The sequence below is a fragment of the Musca domestica genome, unplaced genomic scaffold (assembly GCF_030504385.1).
Source record: "Musca domestica strain aabys unplaced genomic scaffold, Musca_domestica.polishedcontigs.V.1.1 8, whole genome shotgun sequence".
Taxonomy (NCBI): domain Eukaryota; kingdom Metazoa; phylum Arthropoda; class Insecta; order Diptera; family Muscidae; genus Musca; species Musca domestica.
The window spans coordinates 3,487,011-3,507,866 of NW_026712409.1; the positions used below are offsets into that span (position 1 = coordinate 3,487,011).

Here is a 20,856-nt window from a genome sequence, read left to right on the forward strand (position 1 = left end):
GTATTTTTAGCTGTATTATTTAGTTAATAGAACAAAATCGATATATTTTCAATGAAAATAACTTAAAAAATAAACAAACACTGAACAAATTCGCAAATGAAAACTCAAGTCTCTGAATTATTGGAATACTGGGTGGGTCGCAAAATAGTGGGGCAGTGCAATCCACTAAAGATGGGAATCGCGTATGGCCCCAGGATTGCTCAGAGCATTTTTGCGCTCTTGAATGGCAAAGCTTAGCTTGCGGAAGGGTCCCAAAGGCAAACCCAAGGACTTGAGATCGGCTTCGGTTAGCAGGAGCAGGGTATCCAAATCGATTTGTTGTTTCTGAAATCTAAAACAAAATTCATTAGAAATTGAAAACCAAACCAAACCTCTCAAAATACCCACATGTGCAGATACTCCTCCAAACCCCAAACGGTGAGAAAACGTTGTATTGGCCCACCAGCCACATCCTGGTCATCGTCATCACTAAACCCATCGGCCCCATCGGAATCCGAATCGGTGAGATTCAAAAATGATCGCTGTTTGGCTGAACGTGATTTCGAGCATATCGAACTGGTTCTTGTGGACGGTTGGGTGGTGGTGGCATTCTCCTCCAGGCCGCTATAGACATCGGTATTCAATTGGCTCAGGGCAGCCGTTACGGAACGCCTAAATGCAATGCTGCCCAACATTGGCCTATCGAATAAACCCGATGGTCTTTGAAGTTGTATCTCCGGCCGCAACGTATCCTTGGCCTCATTATCACCCAAAATATCTGGCTGAGAAAAGGATCGTGACAATGTACCATACGAGGACTTATTATTACTCGACTCATTGTCTGAATTTCCGGCTTCTTCAGTTTCGAAAAGCCCATTGATTTTACCCCGCTTACAGTTGTCCTCGTTGGAACTAAATGTTCCCACATATAAAATCTCCGAATCTCTTTGAACACCACTTAAAGATGTTATTGTCCTTCGGCCATCTGGTTCTATTTCCCCAATTTTAAAGCCAGAATCGCCTCCGCCCGAAGAAAAGGCCTTGGATTTCGAGGAAAATGTATTGCCTTTGCGGCTGGCCACCGAACCACCGCCACTACTGCCAGCCGTACTGCCTCCAGTTTGTACCAACTCACTGAACTTGACACCTCCACTACTTGCCGTGGGAGAATTTTCCTTGGGTATCTTATGTAAATTTCCCTGACTGGACCATATTTTCTGTTTTAATGTGGACAACATTTTGCCGGACTTGCCATTCGTGGCCGTCGTTGGGGATTTCGGTTCCTTTTGTTCCTGATCTTGTTTCTGCTGACGTTTCATATACTCCTTTATGCGTTTTTCACAATTCTTTTCGGCCACTTCTTTCATGGCTTTGGCCTTTTTTCTAAAAGGAGAATTTTTTCAATTATTGTTGGGTCGCTCCATTGATTCTGTTACTCACCTATCGCTGGCTTCGAAATTTGCCGTAGCCGCATCCAAGTAACGCAAAATCTCATCTCGATTGTTAATAGCTGCCAAATCTTTGGCACTGTGCTTATCAATGTCCAGGGCATAAATGTTGACGCCAAATTTCACCAGGAAATCCACACAGCGCAAGTGGCCCTTGGCCGCAGCCAAATGCAGGGCTGTATTACCGAACTGATCACATTTGTCGGGATCACCTCTGGTAATGTAGATGTGGAAGGGTTTTATAAATTTGAAATTTGTAATGGAAAATATACATGGCATTGGAGAGTGAGAAAAAAAGAGAGGGAGAGATTATCCGAGGTGTAAAATTTGGCTTCCACCCAGTTTCCAAGAAATAATATTGCTTAAGGAAATTCTACTTTTTAAAATTTTGTTTTATAATCAAATTCGGCAAACTGCTTCACTCGGAAACCTTTGGTCCATTGTTTTCATCCTCTAACATTCGTATCACTGTTTCCCCCAGGAAAAATGATGGGCATTTGCGTCATATCCTAGGATAATATCGTATGTTCCGCCTTTAGGTCCAGGACATCTTTGGCTGCTGGTTTCGGGTCTTTAATAGGCATGTAAATCGAGGATATCAGCCTTACAGTGGCGATGTCTCCTTTACATGTCCACATTTTTGGAGGCGAACATCGTATAGTTCTTATCCTTTAGTCCAGAAACCCTATTGTTGAAAGATAGAGTTCCTGGACCAAGGCGATATCGATATTTGACGCCGAGAGGTTTAGCTGGAGTTCGTCCCCGCGTTGATGCAGATTAATCTGCACCAGGCAAAGACCCGACTACTTGTCCAGTGCTGCTTCATTTATGAGAAGCCAAAGTGAATCTTTCGCCACCGAAACTTAGCAATCCCACTCCACTTTTAAAGAAGGCCTCTCCGGCCTTGTTTGTTACTATTTTAAGAACCACCCCGCTGTTCTTAGAAAAGACGTTTAGCGCACGCCAGTTTCAAGTGCTAAGACCAGTTTTTCCGCTTCTCAACAAGCTTCAGAATCTCCTTTGAATCCATTATGGAAGGTGGATCTTTGAGATAGACAATATAGCGACGTTGCTGCCTTCCCATTAACTGCGAAAATTATTAAATCTACCGATTCCTTATTTTAGCAGGTAATGACCCTGACTGTACTATAGACTACAGCTCGGCCAATCCATACATTCCGATGTTCCAACTTATCCGACAAGATCTTTCCGTCGATCAGAAGCCAATGATCTTTGCTAATGTACTCATTGATGTCACTCTGACTAATGACTGCTAGTCTAGGGTCATTCGGTATCATCCGTTGAGCAGATTGATGCTCTGCTTCGGTTTTGGGTATCAAGATTTCTGCGAGATATTACCGACAGAAACGGTTTTCGCCTTCCCATTAGTGTGTTTCCGACGAATCTTCTTTGCCGCCACCGAAGCTGTACCGTCTGCGTCGTCAACATTTTCTTCGCCTTGGGTTGCTGTTCCTCAGCTGACCGCATTTTCTTCACAGTCATTGGCTGAGATGGGGACTTGGTCGCCTTCGATGCTGCCTCTTTAAGCGAGATAGACAACTCAGCCGACTAGATACCCTTATGTCTGCTCACAGTTGCTTTTGTTTCATTTTACCACGTTCTCAGTTGTAGGGGGTTGTATTTGTGATGGTAAACTGATTGGATCGGCAGAGCCGGTTTCCAGGGTTTAGCAGGCTTTGATTTCTTCTTCTTCCTCGCAGCCGTTTTCGAAACTTGCGCATGGGATCTTCGAGACAGACACCGCGGCGACCTTGCTACCTTCCCAAAGGCTATTATCTGAGGAAATTAGAAACTCTAACGATTCTTTATTTTCACAGGTAATGACCCTGACTCAACTATGGACTGCAGCTCGCCCAATCCGTACATTCCGCTGTTCGGCCTGCGTGATGGACTGTTGTACCGTCCGTGTCGTCTCCATCAACTTCGCCTTGGATTCCTCCACATCAACTGGCCGCGTCCTTTTCACAGCCACTGGCTGAGAGGGGTACTTGATCGCCTTCGATGCAGCATCTTTAAGCGAGATTGAGAACTCAGCCGATAAGATACCCTTGTGTCTGCTCGCTGTATCCTTCGTTGCAGTCGTCTCTGTCCTGTCCACATGTTGCTTTGCCACGTTCTCTATGTGTTGATGAAACAACTGATGGGCGGAGCCCGTTTTAAGGCTTTGATTTCCTTTTTTTCCTCACAGCCTTTTTGAGGCCTGAGGATTCGTAGCCTTAGCCTCCCTTTCCTTCCCTTACGTTTTAATACCCTCCACAATAGTTTTAAGCTTGTCATTCCGTTTGTAACACCTCGAAATATACATTTTAGACCCCACAAAGTATTCAAATTTATTATTTGAAGGATGCTACAGGCCAATGAGCCATGTAGGTCCATGTTTTGGTATAGCCCCCGATATAACGGTACCTCCCGATATTCGATATTTTGATGATTTTAGCTACATTTTTCGTCGGAATTGTTTCAAATTTTGTATTTGAAGACAGAAAAGTGTCTGTGCAAGTCCACGTCTTGTACAGCCCCCACATAACGGTATCTCCCGATATTCGGTACTTTGATGATTTTAGCGGCATTTTTCGCCGGAATTGTTTCAAATTTGGTATTTGAAGTTTGTAATGGATACTCCAGCCTAAGACAGAAAATTGTCAGTGCAGGTTCACGCCTTCATAAAGCCCCCATAACGGCACCTCCCGATATTCGGTATTTTGATGATTTTAGCGACATTATTCACCTAAATTGTTTCAAATTTGGTATTTAAATAGATACTACAGCCTATGACAGAAAATTGTCTCTGCAGGTCCACGTCATGGATATTTTGATGATTATAGCGACATTATTAACCGGAACTTTAAGATATTAGTTTCGAGATTTTAGCAGAATTTTCAACGGATTTTATTTTTTTGAAAATTGCCAAATTCGTTCGCACCTTTCCCACTTTTCTTGCAAAGTTGAGAAAAACTGCTTAAAATCACAAAAAGAAGTTGCTGGACAATTACTGCTGGAATAGTAACCAGGCAGACCTATTATGGCGCCCAAATGTATACTCCATGTGAATTATTTTTTTCTTGCTTATAAATCTAGGCATCCGAACAAACCAGATGATACTGTCTTTATCTTCCCTCTTAGTGCAACATTTTTACATCCAAGTTTAAGCCTCTTTTCATATTATTTCTTGTTCCGATATACTTTAGATTTAGATATTATGTCCAGAAGTATGCGCTTTAATTCGTCTATTTCTTTATTTTGTATGAACCCATCTCATCTTCTTATATGTTCGAATTTCTCTCTCTCTCTTTCTCTTTCTCTCCTTCTTTACATTCGCAAAATTCCTTCTTACCCTCTGCCACACAACAGCCGTAGAGCTTCCAAATGTCCTTCGAATGCTGCCCATAACACCGGTGTCATTGAATCGTCATCTTTCGAGTTGGCATCTTTGCGTGTGGCCTCTTTTAGGACATCCAAGAGACCATCCTTGGCGGCTCTGCAAGAGAAGTGTTTATAAAAATTATGTTTCTCTCTCTCTCGATAGTAAGATATTCCAGAATCAGCACCAGCACCATTAAGCGAAAGACGAGCAATGTCAAGTTATCTTTAAACATTTTCTGATAAGATAAACATGACTAATTTCGAAAATTTCTAATACTAACTTGTGAAAACGTTCCGATGACATTTTGTTGTTGGTTCCAGGTTTTTAGCAGCAATTCAAAATTTGGGGCATCAAAAGTTTTGGTAGAAAATCTAGGAAACGAAGTTGAACAGCTAACAGGCCATAAGTTGTTAAAATTTCAGGATATATTTATCTACTACTGTATATAAGATATGAACTGGATAACTAATTGTAGTACCCGCTTTTGTAGATTTGTTTAGATATTCCCGATCTATTTTTAGTTTTTCATAACTTCAGAGAAGAGTTAGGTACGAAAGAAGGTACCATAAATGGAAAGTGTAATTCGAGACACATCAAATGCCAAACACGTTCGCGTACGTTCGTTCTTCTTATTTTTCTTCTTTGTTTGTTGTTATTCGGAATGAATGAGAAAGCACTTAATTCGGCTTGATATTGTTGCTTGCCCGCAAAGAGTTATCACTGACCCGTTTTACGATCACCATTCATGTCCACACATTCCGACACATTGTTGCATGAGTGCCTACGATGATGGTATGCGTTCCAAACTTTTATTACAACACGTCGTGACGAACTGGCCCTGCTGGCCTGGTCGCTCATTAATTTTAGTTGAAGTTCAACAATTCATTAAAACATTTCTGTTCCACATACAATGAGATACAATTCCGGCAGTGGGGCTAGATACATTGATTGCATTTCCAAATTAATGTTTGGTTGATGGCAAATTGTTACACTTGTTGTTGTAGCTTTTTCGGAGTTCGGTTCGTTTGTTTGATTTGTTATTTATCCATTACAAACAACATCAATTACGCGTCTCTTTGTTGTCTTTTTTTACTCAAGCGTAGAGCACGAAAACCTTCAAAACAACTTCACTTCACTTCAACCTCACTGATTCGATTCGAACTTTGTCAGCCAGCCACAATGGGGATTCGCTTCTTTTGCAATGAGACAAGTTCAAGGGGTCACAACACAAAACACTCGCTTTCTTTTGGCTTTTTTTTTTTGCCCCGAAAATGTCAATGGAACACATTTAGTTTTTACAATTCCCCCATTACTTCTTTGCCAAACTTGTAGTCATCATTCATTCACTTGTGAAAAGCTGGCTGGTAGCTCATCGTTGTCATAGGGAAATTGTACGGACACACACACAAACACTCATAGCATTAAAGTAGAAATGGAAAGAGTTTCGGGTTTGTGGCAACTTCCACTTCACAGCTAACCAAGCGCGCGTTATTTGCCGTTGTTCCGATGTTGTTTAGAAGAGAGTCTGAGCACAACTAACTCCAAATGTGGCTTACAAAGTAAGTTTTAGCCGCATTCTATTTTGGCCATACTCTCATCAAACTCATGATGTCAACATTTTGAGTAGACAAAGAGAATCAATGTAAAATACTAGCAATGAGAGCGATTGAGCATAATAACAACAACCGTTTTATGAAATATGAAAGAGAGTAGACTAAATTTTTGATCTCTTTCAAAAGATCTTAAACATGGAATGGGGATACACTTAGCGTTACCATTTTTAAACCCTCCACCATAGTTTGGGGGGTATATTAAGATTGTCATTCCGTTTGTGACACCTCGAAATATACATTTTAGACCCCACAAAGTATATATATATATATTCTTGATCAGCATAAAATTCTATGTCGATTTATCGATGATCGTCCGTCTGTGGAAATCACTCTAGCTTCCGAACGAAATGTGGTAGGTTGATAAAATTTTACTGAAATGTATATTAGGTCTGGTATTGAAAATGGGCCATGTAGGTCCACGTTTTGGTATAGCCCCATATAATGTATGTTCGGTATTTTGGTGATTTAAGCGATATTATTCACGGGAATTGTTTCAAATTTGGTATTTGAAGTTCGTAATGGATAGTATAGCCTAAGACAGGAAATTGTCCATGCAGGTCCAGGCCTTCGTATAGCCCCCATATAACGGCACCTCCCGATATTCGGTATTTTGATGATTTTAGTGACATTATTCATCGGAATTGTTTCAAATTTCGTATTTGAAATGCGTAATGGATACTACAACGTATCCCTAATATAACGGCTACATTCGGTATTTTAAGACTTTAAGATAACTTTAGCGTTACCCTTTTTATACCCTCAACCATAGTATGGAGGGTATATTAAGCTTGTCATTCCGTTTGTGACACCTCGAAATATAGTATATACATTCTTGATCAGCATAAAATCCTATGTCGATTCTATTTCGATTTTCTATGTCAATTTAGCGATTTCCCTCCGTTTGTGGAAATCACTCTAGCTTCGGAACGAAATGAAGTAGGTTGACAAAATTTTACTCAAATGTATATTATGTCTGCAGGACTTTTGGTATTAATAATGGGCCATGTAGTTCCACGTTTGGATATAGCACATATATAATGGTACCTTCCTTATTTTCGGTATTTCATGATTTTAATGACATTATTCATCGGAATTGTTTTAAATTTGGTATTTGAAGTTCGTAATGGAAACTACACCCTAAAACAGATAATTGTCTTTGCAGGTCCACGTTTTTGTATATCCCCCCATATAATGGTTCCTCCATATTTTGATGATTTTAGCTTCATTATTCACCAATTTTTTTCCAAGTTTCGCATTTGAATATTGTAATGGCTTATGACAAAAGTTGACTATGCAGGTCCACGTCGTCGTATAGACCCTAATATAACGGCTACATTCGGTATTTTTAAGACTAACAGAATTTTAACGGACTTTTTTTTTTTGTAAATTGTCAAATTCGTTCCAAATGGTGGAGGGTATTCAAAGTTCGACCAGGCCGAAATTACAGCTTTTTTACTTGTTAATTTCTATTTCAAGTGTACCCATTTTTTTTTTTTTTTTTTTTTTTTTTTTTTTGATCACCAATAACGTAAAATATTTGAAGAAAGTCTTTGTATCGGCCAAAGGTTTAGAGATAAGTTTTTTGGAAATTTATATTAGACTAGCTAGTGCACCTAAAAATTAGATTTTAGTTCGAGTAATCACTCAAAATTCACAATTTGTTCAGTTTGACACAAATTTTTTAATCAAAACTTCATAAATCGTACAAAAATGTCAGCCTTTTTAGTTTTTTTCTTTTTCGGAAAGAAAAATGGGAAAATGTTTGCCTTTTGCACCAAAAAGTCTATAATTTTGAAGTTTACTGAGGAGGATTATAGTACCCATTTGCAAAACCTCTACCAGATACCAACAGAGACGAATGTTGGGATTCCAGTTCTATAAATTCACTCACTATTTAATTTAGTAACATTTAGTACTTTTCGTATAATTTTAGTACACATTTCCAACCTCCATATCTCAATTTCACATACCAACAGGGACCTCAATATCAAATATGAGAATTCCACACCTATCCCTTCTCCCAATACCAAATTTAGTACAATTTAGTACAAATTCGGACAAATATAGGACAGATTTCCTAACCATCGCCTGAAACACAGTTAGATTCGCTCTCTATTCGTTGTTTGACCCTTAACTATGAAAAAACTACCTAATTCTTCACACAAAATTTCCTGAGCGAACACTCATATTTGTACGTTGTTCAAATCAAATCACTCTCAGAACAACGAAAAAATATGTCCCATCCCTAACAAATGAGAGCATTTATCGAAAAAATAAATTATGACATTTAAAAATTAAAAATAGAAAAATTTGATGAAATTTTGAAAATTTTCGGGAAGACTGAAAATTATGAATGAAAACTACAATGTTGAATGGCGTATGTACATTCAAACGAAAGTACATTTTGTTTTCTCTCTCATTCGAGGTACGCATTTTATCCACAAGTTGAAATTTCCACAGAAAACTGCAAACAAAAGAGGCAATATTTTCAAAAACTTTGTATCGGCAGAAAAAATGTTTGACAAGTGTCTCTCCAGCAAAATTTAAAAATAGAAAAATACAAAAAAATGTTCAAAATGTCAACATTTGCACAAAAAGTTGAAAACGTGAATGAAAATTATAAAATTAATGATATAATAAATATTTGGGAGAAAAACAATCATTTCTTCTATTCATATTAGTAAGAATTTCATGTATTTTCGTATAAATTCCCATTAAAATCAACAAACAAAATTTTTGAAAAAAGGAATTATTTTACTATGAATTACGAATCGTGCCGTATGAACGGGTTAATTCGTGTACATAATTCTGAGAGCGAACAACGTTGTTCGGTTTCCAATGGAAACATGCTATTACCATCAGTAATCTAAATATGAAATTTCAGAATTTGATTTCTACCCCTTCGCCCAAAACCATTCATTCATTCAGTACTTTTCGTACAATTATAATACATTTCCGAAACCACCTAGTCATGTCCGGGATACACATGATCAGCGACCCTAATATCAATTTCAGGTTTCAAGCATATATCTGTTCACCTAAAGCAAATTGTACCAAATATAGTACTCTTTGTACGCTTGTATTACTATTTTCCAAAACCACTTCTTTATCACAAATTTACCACCAACAGGGACCCCAATACAAAATTTCAAAATTCCAACTCCATCCGTTCACCAAACTGTTCCAAATTTAGTACTATTTAGTACAGTTCGCACGCTTAGTACACATTTTCAAACCCACCTTCATATATCAAACTTACTTTACAACCGTGATTCTCATACCAAAAACCTTAAAACCTTTCGTAGCCTTTAAGTGCTTAAAGCGAAGCTTAAAGTTCAGATTTTTAAAAACCCTTTCATACATATTTTCTGAACTTCATCAGTAACTTTCATTCTAAATATGTAGTCGTAGATTTTGCAATGCATTTTGCATCGCTCCAAAATCGAAATTTTCTGCTGATCTATGTACCCATTGAGCCAATAGTATTTTTACAATTTTTTTCAATATCGTGAAGGGAAAATCGGTTAGCTTAGTAAAAATTTTTACATTCTTGGAGTTCTGGAACAGGCCACATATCATCTAGAAAAAGTTTGATTCCTCATCCTCTCATCCACAAACGGCAAAATCCCTAATTGAAATTTTTCATTGTCTGACTATAGAGTGGAAAGAGCTACTTCATCTCCACTCTCTCCTCGAAAGCTGAAAAATACATTTCAGCGCCTGACATAAGACAAATTTTAAGTGGCATGTTTCATTTTCCATAACGGAAAATCGTTTCTATTTACTACACACAATACGATAATATTCGATAATTGGTTTCCCTCCACCAATAACATCACCCCAATTGATTAGTACACAATCGACCTTTAGATCCCTCATAAATACATATACCACCAGAAAAAAGAAAACACGATATATTTTTTTGTAACAATTATTAAAAATACGGCCAAAACTTAGCCACAAAGGGCAGTAATTTTAGAATATTTCTTTGAAATCTCTTCCCAGTGCGTTGTGCTGTGACGTGACTGTGTCTGTGTGGGTGTGTGTTTTGTAAAAGACAAGAAGATTGAATTCAAATAAAAAAAATCATGGTGCAAGACAACAACGAGGAAGAGAGGAGCGTTTTTGTGCAATAGATTTTCATTGGAACATTGAATCCTTGAAACGAAATTCGAAATATTCTACAGTAATCATCAACGTTGTCGTCATTGTCACCATCCATCCATCCATTCTTCACGTCGATCGATATTGCGTACAAGCAAGCCATCATCTATGGAACCAGCAATCTTCCAATCGATATGTTGCTATTCTTTTCCAAAATATTTTGAAAAATTGCCAACAAAGGAAGCAAAAGGGGAAACTACATTGGGATTTCAAGAATAACAACTTCAGGTATAAGCGGAAGTACGGTGTAAACATGTAACATATGGTGGTGCCTGCCTTACGGATGACACACCATTCATCCCCCCATCTAATATACAATATTTAATGGATATTTATTTGTTTTTGTTTTTCGTTTTAGGATAATGTAGATTTTGCGTAGTAACGTAGTGCCAATTTCAGCCAGTATATAATAAATAGTAAATGCATTAGATCAGATTTCAGAAATTTCCAACAGCACATCAGACAAACAACAACCAGAAATTATCATTTGCACAATTCAACAAAATACTAGAGCCTACCTACAGCAAACAAAAATAAATCCCCCCTGCGCACATTTTCACTTTCAATGCAACAACACAATCCGAACAAACTTCATTCGAACGAAATTAACCAGTACCATCATAGAAGAAGAGTAGCAAAAACAACAACAGCAGCAGCAGCAACAACACAAGAGAGCCCCCCTGCAGCAGAACATACAATTACCAAGTAGACTTAACACAAGAAGAAGAACTGCCACTATATTACGTTCGGTACCAAAGCAAATAGAAGACCTTTTAATTATTTTTTATTGTAATTTAGACTGTATACCAAAAGGCAGAAGCGAAAGAAGTTCGTTTTTACAGAACAAAAGAAACAAAATCGAGAATAAAGGAATTCAAATTCAAGACGTTTTCCCGCTATGGGAAACTGCCTGAAATGCTTCCAGTCGACATCAGAACATCCGTCAAACACATTGGGTAGTGGTGTCGCTACTTCATCGTCTATGCACTCTGGCTGTCACCCTACTACACACATTGTAGATGGTCGCTACACAGGCTTGGCGGCGACAACAGCAACAACAAACATAAACGCCAATGATGGTAATCATCAGCAACTGCCACATCATTTGCATGTTGTAAGAGCTACTTTCTCCTCCAAGGAAAGATCTCATGGTAGGATATTGCAAATGCCATTAATTTTCTATTCATTCTTTAACTCAGTGTTTTTTCCTTTAGAAACTGATGAACTGCTCTCTACCAGAAGTCCACTCAAACCAGCAAACCATTGTGATACAAAACGTAGTAGTTTTAAGAAATCGTTAGCACTGCTTAATGGTAATGCATCAACCATGTGCGATATTATAACAGCGGGTAAGAGTTTGGTTTTTCAAAAAAATATGTGTGGATTTGATCTTAGTAATCAATTGAATACTTTTACTTCCATCCACACAGTTAAGGAAACATCTGAAGTGTCCGATAATACCCTGAACAAATTATTTGAGGAATATAAAGAGCCAGACGAGGACATGATATTGGCAGATGGTATCGAACGTTTATGTTGTGATCTCAATTACCAACCAGATGAATTTGCCATTTTGGTGCTAGCCTGGTGCTTAGATGCTTCACAGATGTGTCGCTTTACACGTAGTGAATTTATAGAAGGTTTACATAAAATGCGAGCCGATACTATAGAAACCATACGCATAAGACTGGAGCAGACAATCGAAACATTAAAAGTCGATTCCGAAATGTTCAAACAGCTATATAGATTTACATTTAGGTAAGCAGCATAGATGACTACTTGGTTTCATTTATTATTTCAAAAACCTTGTTTGTTTGCAGATTTGGCCTGGAACCAGATCAAAGAATTTTATCCTTAGATATGGCCATTTCATTGTGGAAATTAGTATTTACCGTACACACCCCCGATTTACTTAGCAAATGGATACATTTCTTAGAGCAACACCCTAGTATAAGAGGCATTCCAAAGGATACCTGGAACATGTTCTTAAACTTTTCGGAACAGTGTGATATAAACAATTACGATGACACGGAAGCATGGCCAAGTCTATTCGACGATTTTGTAGACTACGAAAAATCGCGCTTAGAAACTGGCGACGATGACAACAACAATGACGATCCTTTGCAACAAAAACAAATGCAAGATAATTCAAGCTCAATTAATGTATTATAGTATTAAGACCAGAGAGACAGCCACAACAGTAGCACATGCAAAGTAATTTCGTTCGTTGCCGTTCCCTTCATCAACATGAATGGAGGTGGTGGGCGTGTTAAATTATAGTTAGATGTGTAAATTAAATTGTAAAATATTCATGAAATTCTCTGCAGGATTGAATTCCCTTGAGATGTTTCATTTCGTTTTTAACATTCCCCGAATATCCAGAACCCCCGACTGTCGATTTGTTGTAACCACTCGCCCCAAATTTTGTTGGATGTCGTTTTTTCGGTGCTGGTAACCCTGTCAAGAGAAGAACGATCTCAACATTTTTACATTTGAATCTGAAGAATTGTTTGTGTAACTTTCATTATTGTACATAATCTTTATTTGAAAACTACAAAAAAAATCATGTAACTCATTGCTGACGAAAAACAAACAAGAAAAAAAAAACACAAGAAATGTATTTATTTGAATTAGATAATACATTATTTCACATACATACTACATTAAAAACAAAAAAAAAAAAAAAAAAAAAAACAATACCATGATCGATCATGTACGTGATGGATTTGCATTTTACAAATAATAATAAAAATATATACATACACATTAAAGAATGGAATGTTTTTAGAAGTGCTGTCAGTCGGTGGTGGTACTAAATTGGTGGGATTCTTAAAATTGAAATAGAATTGGGGGCAGTGAATAAGAACAGAGGCCAGACATACACATATCTATAGATCCATGATTTTATAACTAAATGTATAATGTTGAAGAAAGCACTATTGGTAAAGAAAAATTCTCCAAAGACAACCATCACTATATGTTTAATAGTATCCATTGAAGAAAAGAAAACTTATCAGGACAAAGTTTAGATAATATTCATTTGCTATATTGGGAAGTTGGTCGTTTGATACAAAAATCATCTAATTTGGTTCATCCTAAGGTCAAAAATGCTATATTGCACAGTTACTAATAATAAACACCATTTGGTAAAAAAAATTAACAAAAAGTATCTTGATTCAAAAATATTCCACTTTAATGTGCAAAAACCAGGGAGATCGATTGAAGAATGCAGTTAAATTTTTAAAATACATAACAAAACGGGAAGAAGAGGTAAAACCCATTAAAAGCTGTAGATACCAAATTAAAAAAGAAAATCGTGATAAATACAGAATATCGAGAGGTAGTCTAGAGGAAAATGTGGACCTATACAGACAATGTTCTGTCACCGGAAATATAACCCTTTACAAACTTTTAATACCAAATGGTACAATTTCTTGAAAAAATGTGACTAAAATCATCAAAATACCGAATATCGGGAAGTACCTTCATATTGGGGGCTATACGAAAACGTGGACCGACAAAATAAACTATTGTGCTAAATGCCAAACCTCTACCTCATAAAATGTGGACTGTATCATGATTTCAACAAGAATATAATGTTGATTATGAGTATACGACGAATATTTAGAGGTGTTATAAACGCAATGACAAATCTAATATACCCACTTTTTTAAGGTGAATGCCATAAAAACTGTCTGTTCTTTTCTCATTAAAAATAGATAACAAGTAAAAAAATGTAAGTTCAGCCGGGCCGAACTTTGAACGCCCTCCACCATTTGGAACGAATTTTCCAATTTTCAAAAAATAAAATCCGTTAAAAATTCTGTTATAATCTTAAAAATACCGAATGTATTAGTAGTTAAAATCATCAAAATACCGCACATCGGGAAGTGCCGTTATATGGGAGCTATACGAAGACGTGGACCTGCACAGACAATTTTCTGTCTTAGGCTGTAGTGTCCATTACGAACTTCAAATACAAAATTTGAAATAATTCCGGTGAATAATGTCACTTAAATCATCAAAATACCGAATATCGGGAGGTACCGTTATATGAGGTCTATACGAAGACGTGGACCTGCACAGACAATATTCTGTCTTAGGCTGTAGTATCCATTACGAACTTCAAATACCATATTTGAAACAATTCCGGTGAATAATTTCGCTAAAATCGTCAAAATACCAAAAATAGGAAGATCCCATAATATGGGGGCTATACCAAAACGTGGACCTACATGGCCCATTTTTAATGCCAAAAGTCCTGCAGACATAATATACATTTGAATAAAATTTTATCAACCTACTTCATTTCATTCGGTAGCTAGAGTGATTTCTACAGACGGACGGACATCGCTATATCGACATAGAATTTTATGCTGATCAAGAATATATGTCTATTTCGAGGTGTTACAAACCCATAGTATGGGGGATAAAACTATGGTGGAGGGTATAAAAAAGCGCACAGACATTCATAGACTCACATGAAATGATCATGAAAAGTGACTTCTAATATATTTTGCTTCCTTTTGCATTTTACAAACAAATCCACAAATATTTGATACCCACTGAAATTCCTTAATTTATTTAATAAATATTCAGTGCATTTAGGTCAAACACATTTCACTTTTCTGAACATATTAAGATGCTGTATTTTTTCACTATTTCGATCTTTTCTTCATAGACCTCTTTTTCATAAATTCAAATCACCCTATAACATTGGCTGCCTCTCACATTTGTGTGTGAATACCCGATAAGTCGATAACAGCAGAAATATGTGTCATCATCGAATAATCGTGAATCAAGTGCAAATAATCGGTAATCCAGCAATCATCCTGAAAATCCAAAAAATCCAATGAAAAACAAAATAACAGAAGAAAACAAGGTCCACAAAGAAAAAATAAAACAGAAAAGAACAAAGTATCCCTTCAATAAATCTTCGTCGGCAAAAAATACACTCGGACAATAGAAGGTTATCAAACATTTGGAATGCGATAAGAATTATCGTAATTAGCTAAGAACGGGAATGGACAAGAAGTTATTTGCCATTCTGTTGTGAGTTATGATCGTGCGAGTGCAATTTAATATTTATGATTACAACAATAGCAGCAACAATAATGATATGGGAAATGTTATGACGGCCTCATCTGCAACATACGCAGAAACGAATAACAAAGTGATTCATTGATTTTTGTGCAAGCTAGAGCCTGCCTGTCGCGGCGGAAGTAGTAGTGGAGCGAGCTAGTGTGCGTGTGTATGTGTCTTTGATTTTGGTGACAATTTTGGTTGATTTGACGAGTCTAGGCGTCTAGGAACCAACTGACGACTGTCAAATCATGCCTTGCGAACAATGCCATGTCCAATTTACCGTCTTCAAACGCAAAAAAAGCTGCTCGGATTGCAAGCGCTACTACTGCCACTCTTGCCTGGTGAACACCCGCAAACATTCACTGCTGTGCGACCGATGTTTGCTATTTAGTCGAAGACCACTGCAGAGATCCGATTTGGTCCAACTGAAGACCAAAGACTTGATATTCTATTTGCAATCGAAGCACATCTCTACGGCTGGCTGTGTCGAGAAAGAGGATTTAATTGATTTGGTTATGCGAATGGATTCCAATCAGAATCCATCATCGTCGAGTGGAAGCAGTAGCAAGAGCAGTAGTAAAAGTACGACACCGCAACACCAGCAATCGGCTAGTGAAGGCAATGGGAATGCGGGGACCGGAGGCAATACGAATTCCTTTGATAATATAAAACAAACGTGCCAAAATTTCTTTAGTAGTTTAAGTGAAAATATAAGTGATTCCTTTGCCAATTTGGAGAGCAGGGCTTGTTCGAAATCACGAGGGGATCGACAGAATAGGGGTGCAGCGAATGTTACCGAACAGCCCAGGGTAGCTACTAGGGAAATACCAACGTATGCTAGCAGGCAACAAAGAACTGCAAGTGTTGAGGTGGTATCGCCCACAGAATCGACGGAGACGCGAACGCCCACAACTAATTCAAATCCATTGCCACCACCACAACCAACGGAGAGACAAGAATCGCCATCATCACCCCAATCACCAACGTCTACTCGTCCCAGTCCATTGACAGAGGAACAAGAGCCAAAGGAAGAGGAATCCAAGCCCTCTACTAGGATCATATACGAGGGCGATTGTGAATGTTCCGATGAAGAAGAACTTATTGCCACATTTAGTACACGGACCAGATCGCCTAAAATCGCAATAGAACCTTCCATAAGTAATGATGAAACCGATCAAACCAATCCTGGCGCACCATCTACATCTGCCTCAACTTCCAAGCCCTCCTCACAGTACTCCAAACTGGAAATTTACATAAACGAAGAGGAAGAGTCTTCACATTCTTCATTCGAAGAGCTGGGAGCAATTGGCGGCATTTCGGATGACAGTAAGACCACCACTGATACCACTAGCAATACTACAGATCAATGGCAAATTTTAGATCTAAAACAGGATGGATCTTCCAATCAGACTATGGAAACACCTGATGGCAATGGTTCGACCACAAACCAACAATCTGTGGATGAAACCTCTCCAAAGCCGCAAACCTCAGCAGCACCACCACCCCCACCACCACTCCGTCTCAAGAAAGTAATACGCAGACGTTCCGAAAGCTATCTCAACCGTAGAAGACCTCAGATTAGCCTGGAAGAAGATGACGACGATGAGGATGGTACAATACTTTCCGTATCGATACCCAATCCTACATCGCGAATCGAAGAAGAAACCCAAACCTCTTCGACCACCAGTAACACCACAGCCAAACGCTGTTGTCTGCGTTGCGGCAAAAACAAAGCCAATATCAGACATCAAGTCGAAAAGCTTAGAAAACACTTGGAGAGTTCCCAAATGTCTGAATCAGATATAAAACAGGAATTGAGAGAATTTCTAGCTTATCTTGAACAACGCACCAAATCCGTGGAGTATTCAGATTCGGAGGCTGGAACGTCTACGCCCAGTGCCACTGGGCTAACGGATAATCAAATGGCAACACAAAGAGAATTCAATGTTAGTGGAACTTCAGCCGCTTTCAACTATTTTTCAGAATCTGATGTTGCCACAAATCAATATGAAAAGGGATCACGTTTCATTAATTTGGAAGACTACGACTCATTGTAAGTGCAAAATTCCGATAAAAAATAATATGACAATTATAGTTGATTGGAATTTTGAACTGATTTAAATTATCACAATTATAAATCTACATTTTAATGATATCATTATTTATATTCAGCAAACAACTTGAGGGTCTTAGTGTAAAACAATTGAAAGAAGTCCTTATGCTACATAGAGTCGACTACAAAGGCTGTTGCGAAAAGCAAGAATTACTGGATCGAGTAGGTCGTTTATGGAAAAATCTAAAATCCACACCAGGTATTCGTTTTAATGGCTTATTTGCTTTACAATCGAACTAAATTTCTTCATTTTATTTTGCAGCTGTTGATAAGTTACCCACAGACGAACTGTGTAAAATTTGTATGGACGCACCCATAGAGTGTGTAATTTTAGAATGCGGTCACATGGCTACTTGCACCAACTGTGGCAAGGTCTTAAGTGAATGTCCTATATGCCGACAATATATTGTAAGAGTTGTAAGATTTTTCCGCGCTTAGATATACATAAATAGTTTTCAAATCTTAACAGTACAGAACACATGACTATATTTTGTACTTTTCTTGTATTTACCCTTTGAAAGGGTAAGACATTTCTATTATTTGGTTTTAAAAAGCGAGCAGAACTCGCCAGTTACTATTATATTTAAATGTTTGTATTTTTTAGTAGCAGCAGGAGAAGTGTTTGGTATTGATTTTTAATTTTGAATTACAATAATTAATGGTTATTTCTATATAGTATTTAGACGAAACAAATAATATTATAATAATAATTATTCTTAGAACTTAAAAAGTGATAATTACTTGAGATTTTCATTCCATTAAAAAATTACTTAATAATAAAAACAAGTATTAGCTCAGTAAACAATGGAATGTATAAAAATATAAATAATAACTGTTCGTACCTTAAATTATATATTTGACAAAATGGTTTAATACAGTATAAATAAATTTATTTAAATTTTCATCTGTAAGAATTGCTGCGTTTCTTTTTATATTTGGGTGAGGTACAATTAGGAAGTAGGTTTTAAATAATGCCTTGTACCTATTTCATATTATGTGAGTAGTGTTAAACTGAAATTGACTTACCTGAGCTTTTGTTTGAATTTTCGGATGAGACATATTTGCAATGTTAACGTGTTGCTGAAAAGAAGAAAAAATATTTTTTGAACAACATCCGACTTGAGTCCAAGACAATGAAATTATTCATTGTTATACCCTCCACCATTGTATGGAGGGTATTTTAATTTTGTCATTCGGTTTGTAACACCTCGAAATATACATTCTATGGTGATTTAGCGATGTCCGTCCATCTGTCCGTTTGTGCAAATCACTCTAGCTTCCGAACGAAATGAAGTAGATCGATAAAATTCTGCTCAAATGTGAATTATTTTTTTCTGGACTTGTGGTATTGAAAATAGGCCATGTAGGTCCACGTTTTGGTATAGCCCCCATATAACGGTACCTCCCGATGTTCGGTATTTTGGTGATTTAAGCGACACTATTCACCGGAAATGTATCAAATTTGGTATTTAAAGTTCGTAATGGATAATACAGCCTATGACAGAAAATTGTTTGCGCAGGTCCACGTTTTGGTATAGCCCCCATATAATGGTATCTCCCTATATTCGGAATATTGGTGATTTTAGGTACATTATTCACCGATTTTTTTCAAGTTTCGCATTTGAATATTGTAATGGTTTATGACAAAAGTTACCTATGTAGGTCCATGTCGTCGTATAGACCCTAAAATAACAGCTACATTCGGCATTTTTAAGATTTTAACAGAAATATTAACTGATTTTATTGTTTTTAAGAATTGCCAGATTCATTTCTCATTTCATTTATTTACCTACCAAATGGTGGAGAGTATTTGGCCAGGCCGAACTTACAGCTTTTTTATTTATCATTTTTTACTCCTTTATTGTCGAAAAATGGAATTCAAGGAAAATGCTTTCTGTGGTTTCAAAAAATATAGAAAAAAACAAAGACACAATCCAGATGCGAAATAGACTAGCTGTATAAGGCCTAGTAAAAATCGTGACTTCTTCCGCCAATGTTTTCCGAAATTTTTTCCAGTGGTAGGTATTTTTACCCTGAATTAAATTGCATACTTTTGTAAGTCCAACGCCGGCTACACGAAATAAAGTTTTTTTTTATTGAAAATATAATTTTAATTAACTGGTTAGACAATTTGCCTTAATGCCTCTGGACCCGAAAAAGGCATTAAGGCAAATTGTCGCATTTTGGAAAGGTAAGAGTGGCGGCCATAATTTGGCATCAATTTTGTTGACCCCCAAATTGGACCTTTTTTGAGAGGTTTTATAAAAAACCCAAGTCCAAAAAAATCGATAATTTGACTATAATTTCTGAACTGCTTATGGTGTGACCACTTGTTGGATAGGTTTTTTCATAAGCTTACGATACCTAGATTGTATATATCGGGTAAGTAGATCCAGGTCTTGGCAATAATGGAATCAGGTTAAAATAACCTACCTCTGGAAATTTTTCAAAAAAAAAAAACAAGAGATTTTACTAAACTACAGTTGTTCCCAGAATGATCTTGGAATAAGTAGTTGGCATTTCATTTTGCTGCGTTACAAATTCCCTAGCTTTAAAATATATCCATTTACTTACCATTTCAATGTCTTGCTTTGGACAATATTTTCTGCAGTTACATATAAATTGGAAATAACACAGAAGACACAATTCCATTCTATTTCAAAGATGATCACACAAAAAATATTAGGTTTTATATTCACAATATGAAATATATTCCCGTCAGACCAAACGTTTTCAACCAAGCGATATCGAATATATTATTCTAATCAACTGATTTATAAACACAACACAAGGAGCAATCACGAACGAACAAAAAAATCAAAGACCGACACAGGTTTTCTACATTTTCGGGAGTATTTTTCAGATATTACCATAACAAACCACACAAAACATATACAATAAACTTTTCTTTGCTATAGAACTTATAAAATTGTTATATTTTTTATAAAATTAATATTTGCGCGCATTTTTGAGCTTTTATTGTTGTTGAATGCTTGAACTTAATGCCAATGTTTCACAGGCTTCTAATTTAACGGAGTTGCCTGCTGCGTTTACTCATGCAACTGCCAG

General features: G+C 37.1%; 3 protein-coding genes across 3 annotated transcripts; 2 read left to right on the forward strand and 1 right to left on the reverse strand.

The window, feature by feature from the left end:
* Positions 1 to 3: 3 nt before the first annotated feature.
* Positions 4 to 6,336, reverse strand: LOC101895340 (pre-mRNA splicing regulator USH1G). Its single transcript, XM_005191392.4, has 5 exons — positions 5,093 to 6,336; positions 4,783 to 4,926; positions 1,420 to 1,641; positions 388 to 1,362; positions 4 to 331 (listed from the first exon to the last, which is right to left on the reverse strand). Exons 1-5 carry the CDS (start codon positions 5,113 to 5,115, stop codon positions 166 to 168), a joined length of 1,530 nt encoding a protein of 509 aa, XP_005191449.1. The 5' UTR covers positions 5,116 to 6,336; the 3' UTR covers positions 4 to 165.
* Positions 6,337 to 10,292: 3,956 nt separating this feature from the next.
* Positions 10,293 to 13,363, forward strand: LOC101895004 (DCN1-like protein 3). Its single transcript, XM_005191390.4, has 5 exons — positions 10,293 to 10,817; positions 10,948 to 11,740; positions 11,804 to 11,938; positions 12,020 to 12,347; positions 12,410 to 13,363. Exons 2-5 carry the CDS (start codon positions 11,488 to 11,490, stop codon positions 12,759 to 12,761), a joined length of 1,068 nt encoding a protein of 355 aa, XP_005191447.1. The 5' UTR covers positions 10,293 to 10,817; positions 10,948 to 11,487; the 3' UTR covers positions 12,762 to 13,363.
* Positions 13,364 to 15,391: 2,028 nt separating this feature from the next.
* Positions 15,392 to 18,701, forward strand: LOC101894726 (mucin-2). Its single transcript, XM_005191388.4, has 3 exons — positions 15,392 to 17,727; positions 17,847 to 17,986; positions 18,050 to 18,701. Exons 1-3 carry the CDS (start codon positions 15,923 to 15,925, stop codon positions 18,223 to 18,225), a joined length of 2,121 nt encoding a protein of 706 aa, XP_005191445.1. The 5' UTR covers positions 15,392 to 15,922; the 3' UTR covers positions 18,226 to 18,701.
* The last annotated feature ends 2,155 nt before the right edge of the window (positions 18,702 to 20,856 follow it).

Coding starts and splice junctions, on each gene's coding strand:
- LOC101895340 (XM_005191392.4), bottom strand. CDS start 5,115: ATGTCATCGGAACGTTTTCACAA. Junction 1,642..4,782: donor CGGCTGTTGTGTGGCAGAGG/GTAAGAAGGAAT, acceptor CTACATTACCAG/AGGTGATCCCGACAAATGTG. Junction 332..387: donor TTGGAGGAGTATCTGCACAT/GTGGGTATTTTG, acceptor ATTTTGTTTTAG/ATTTCAGAAACAACAAATCG.
- LOC101895004 (XM_005191390.4), top strand. CDS start 11,488: ATGGGAAACTGCCTGAAATGCTTCCAGTCGACATCAGAACATCCGTCA. Junction 11,741..11,803: donor CTCCAAGGAAAGATCTCATG/GTAGGATATTGC, acceptor TTTTTCCTTTAG/AAACTGATGAACTGCTCTCT. Junction 12,348..12,409: donor CTATATAGATTTACATTTAG/GTAAGCAGCATA, acceptor GTTTGTTTGCAG/ATTTGGCCTGGAACCAGATC.
- LOC101894726 (XM_005191388.4), top strand. CDS start 15,923: ATGCCTTGCGAACAATGCCATGTCCAATTTACCGTCTTCAAACGCAAA. Junction 17,728..17,846: donor TTGGAAGACTACGACTCATT/GTAAGTGCAAAA, acceptor ATTTATATTCAG/CAAACAACTTGAGGGTCTTA. Junction 17,987..18,049: donor AAATCTAAAATCCACACCAG/GTATTCGTTTTA, acceptor TTTATTTTGCAG/CTGTTGATAAGTTACCCACA.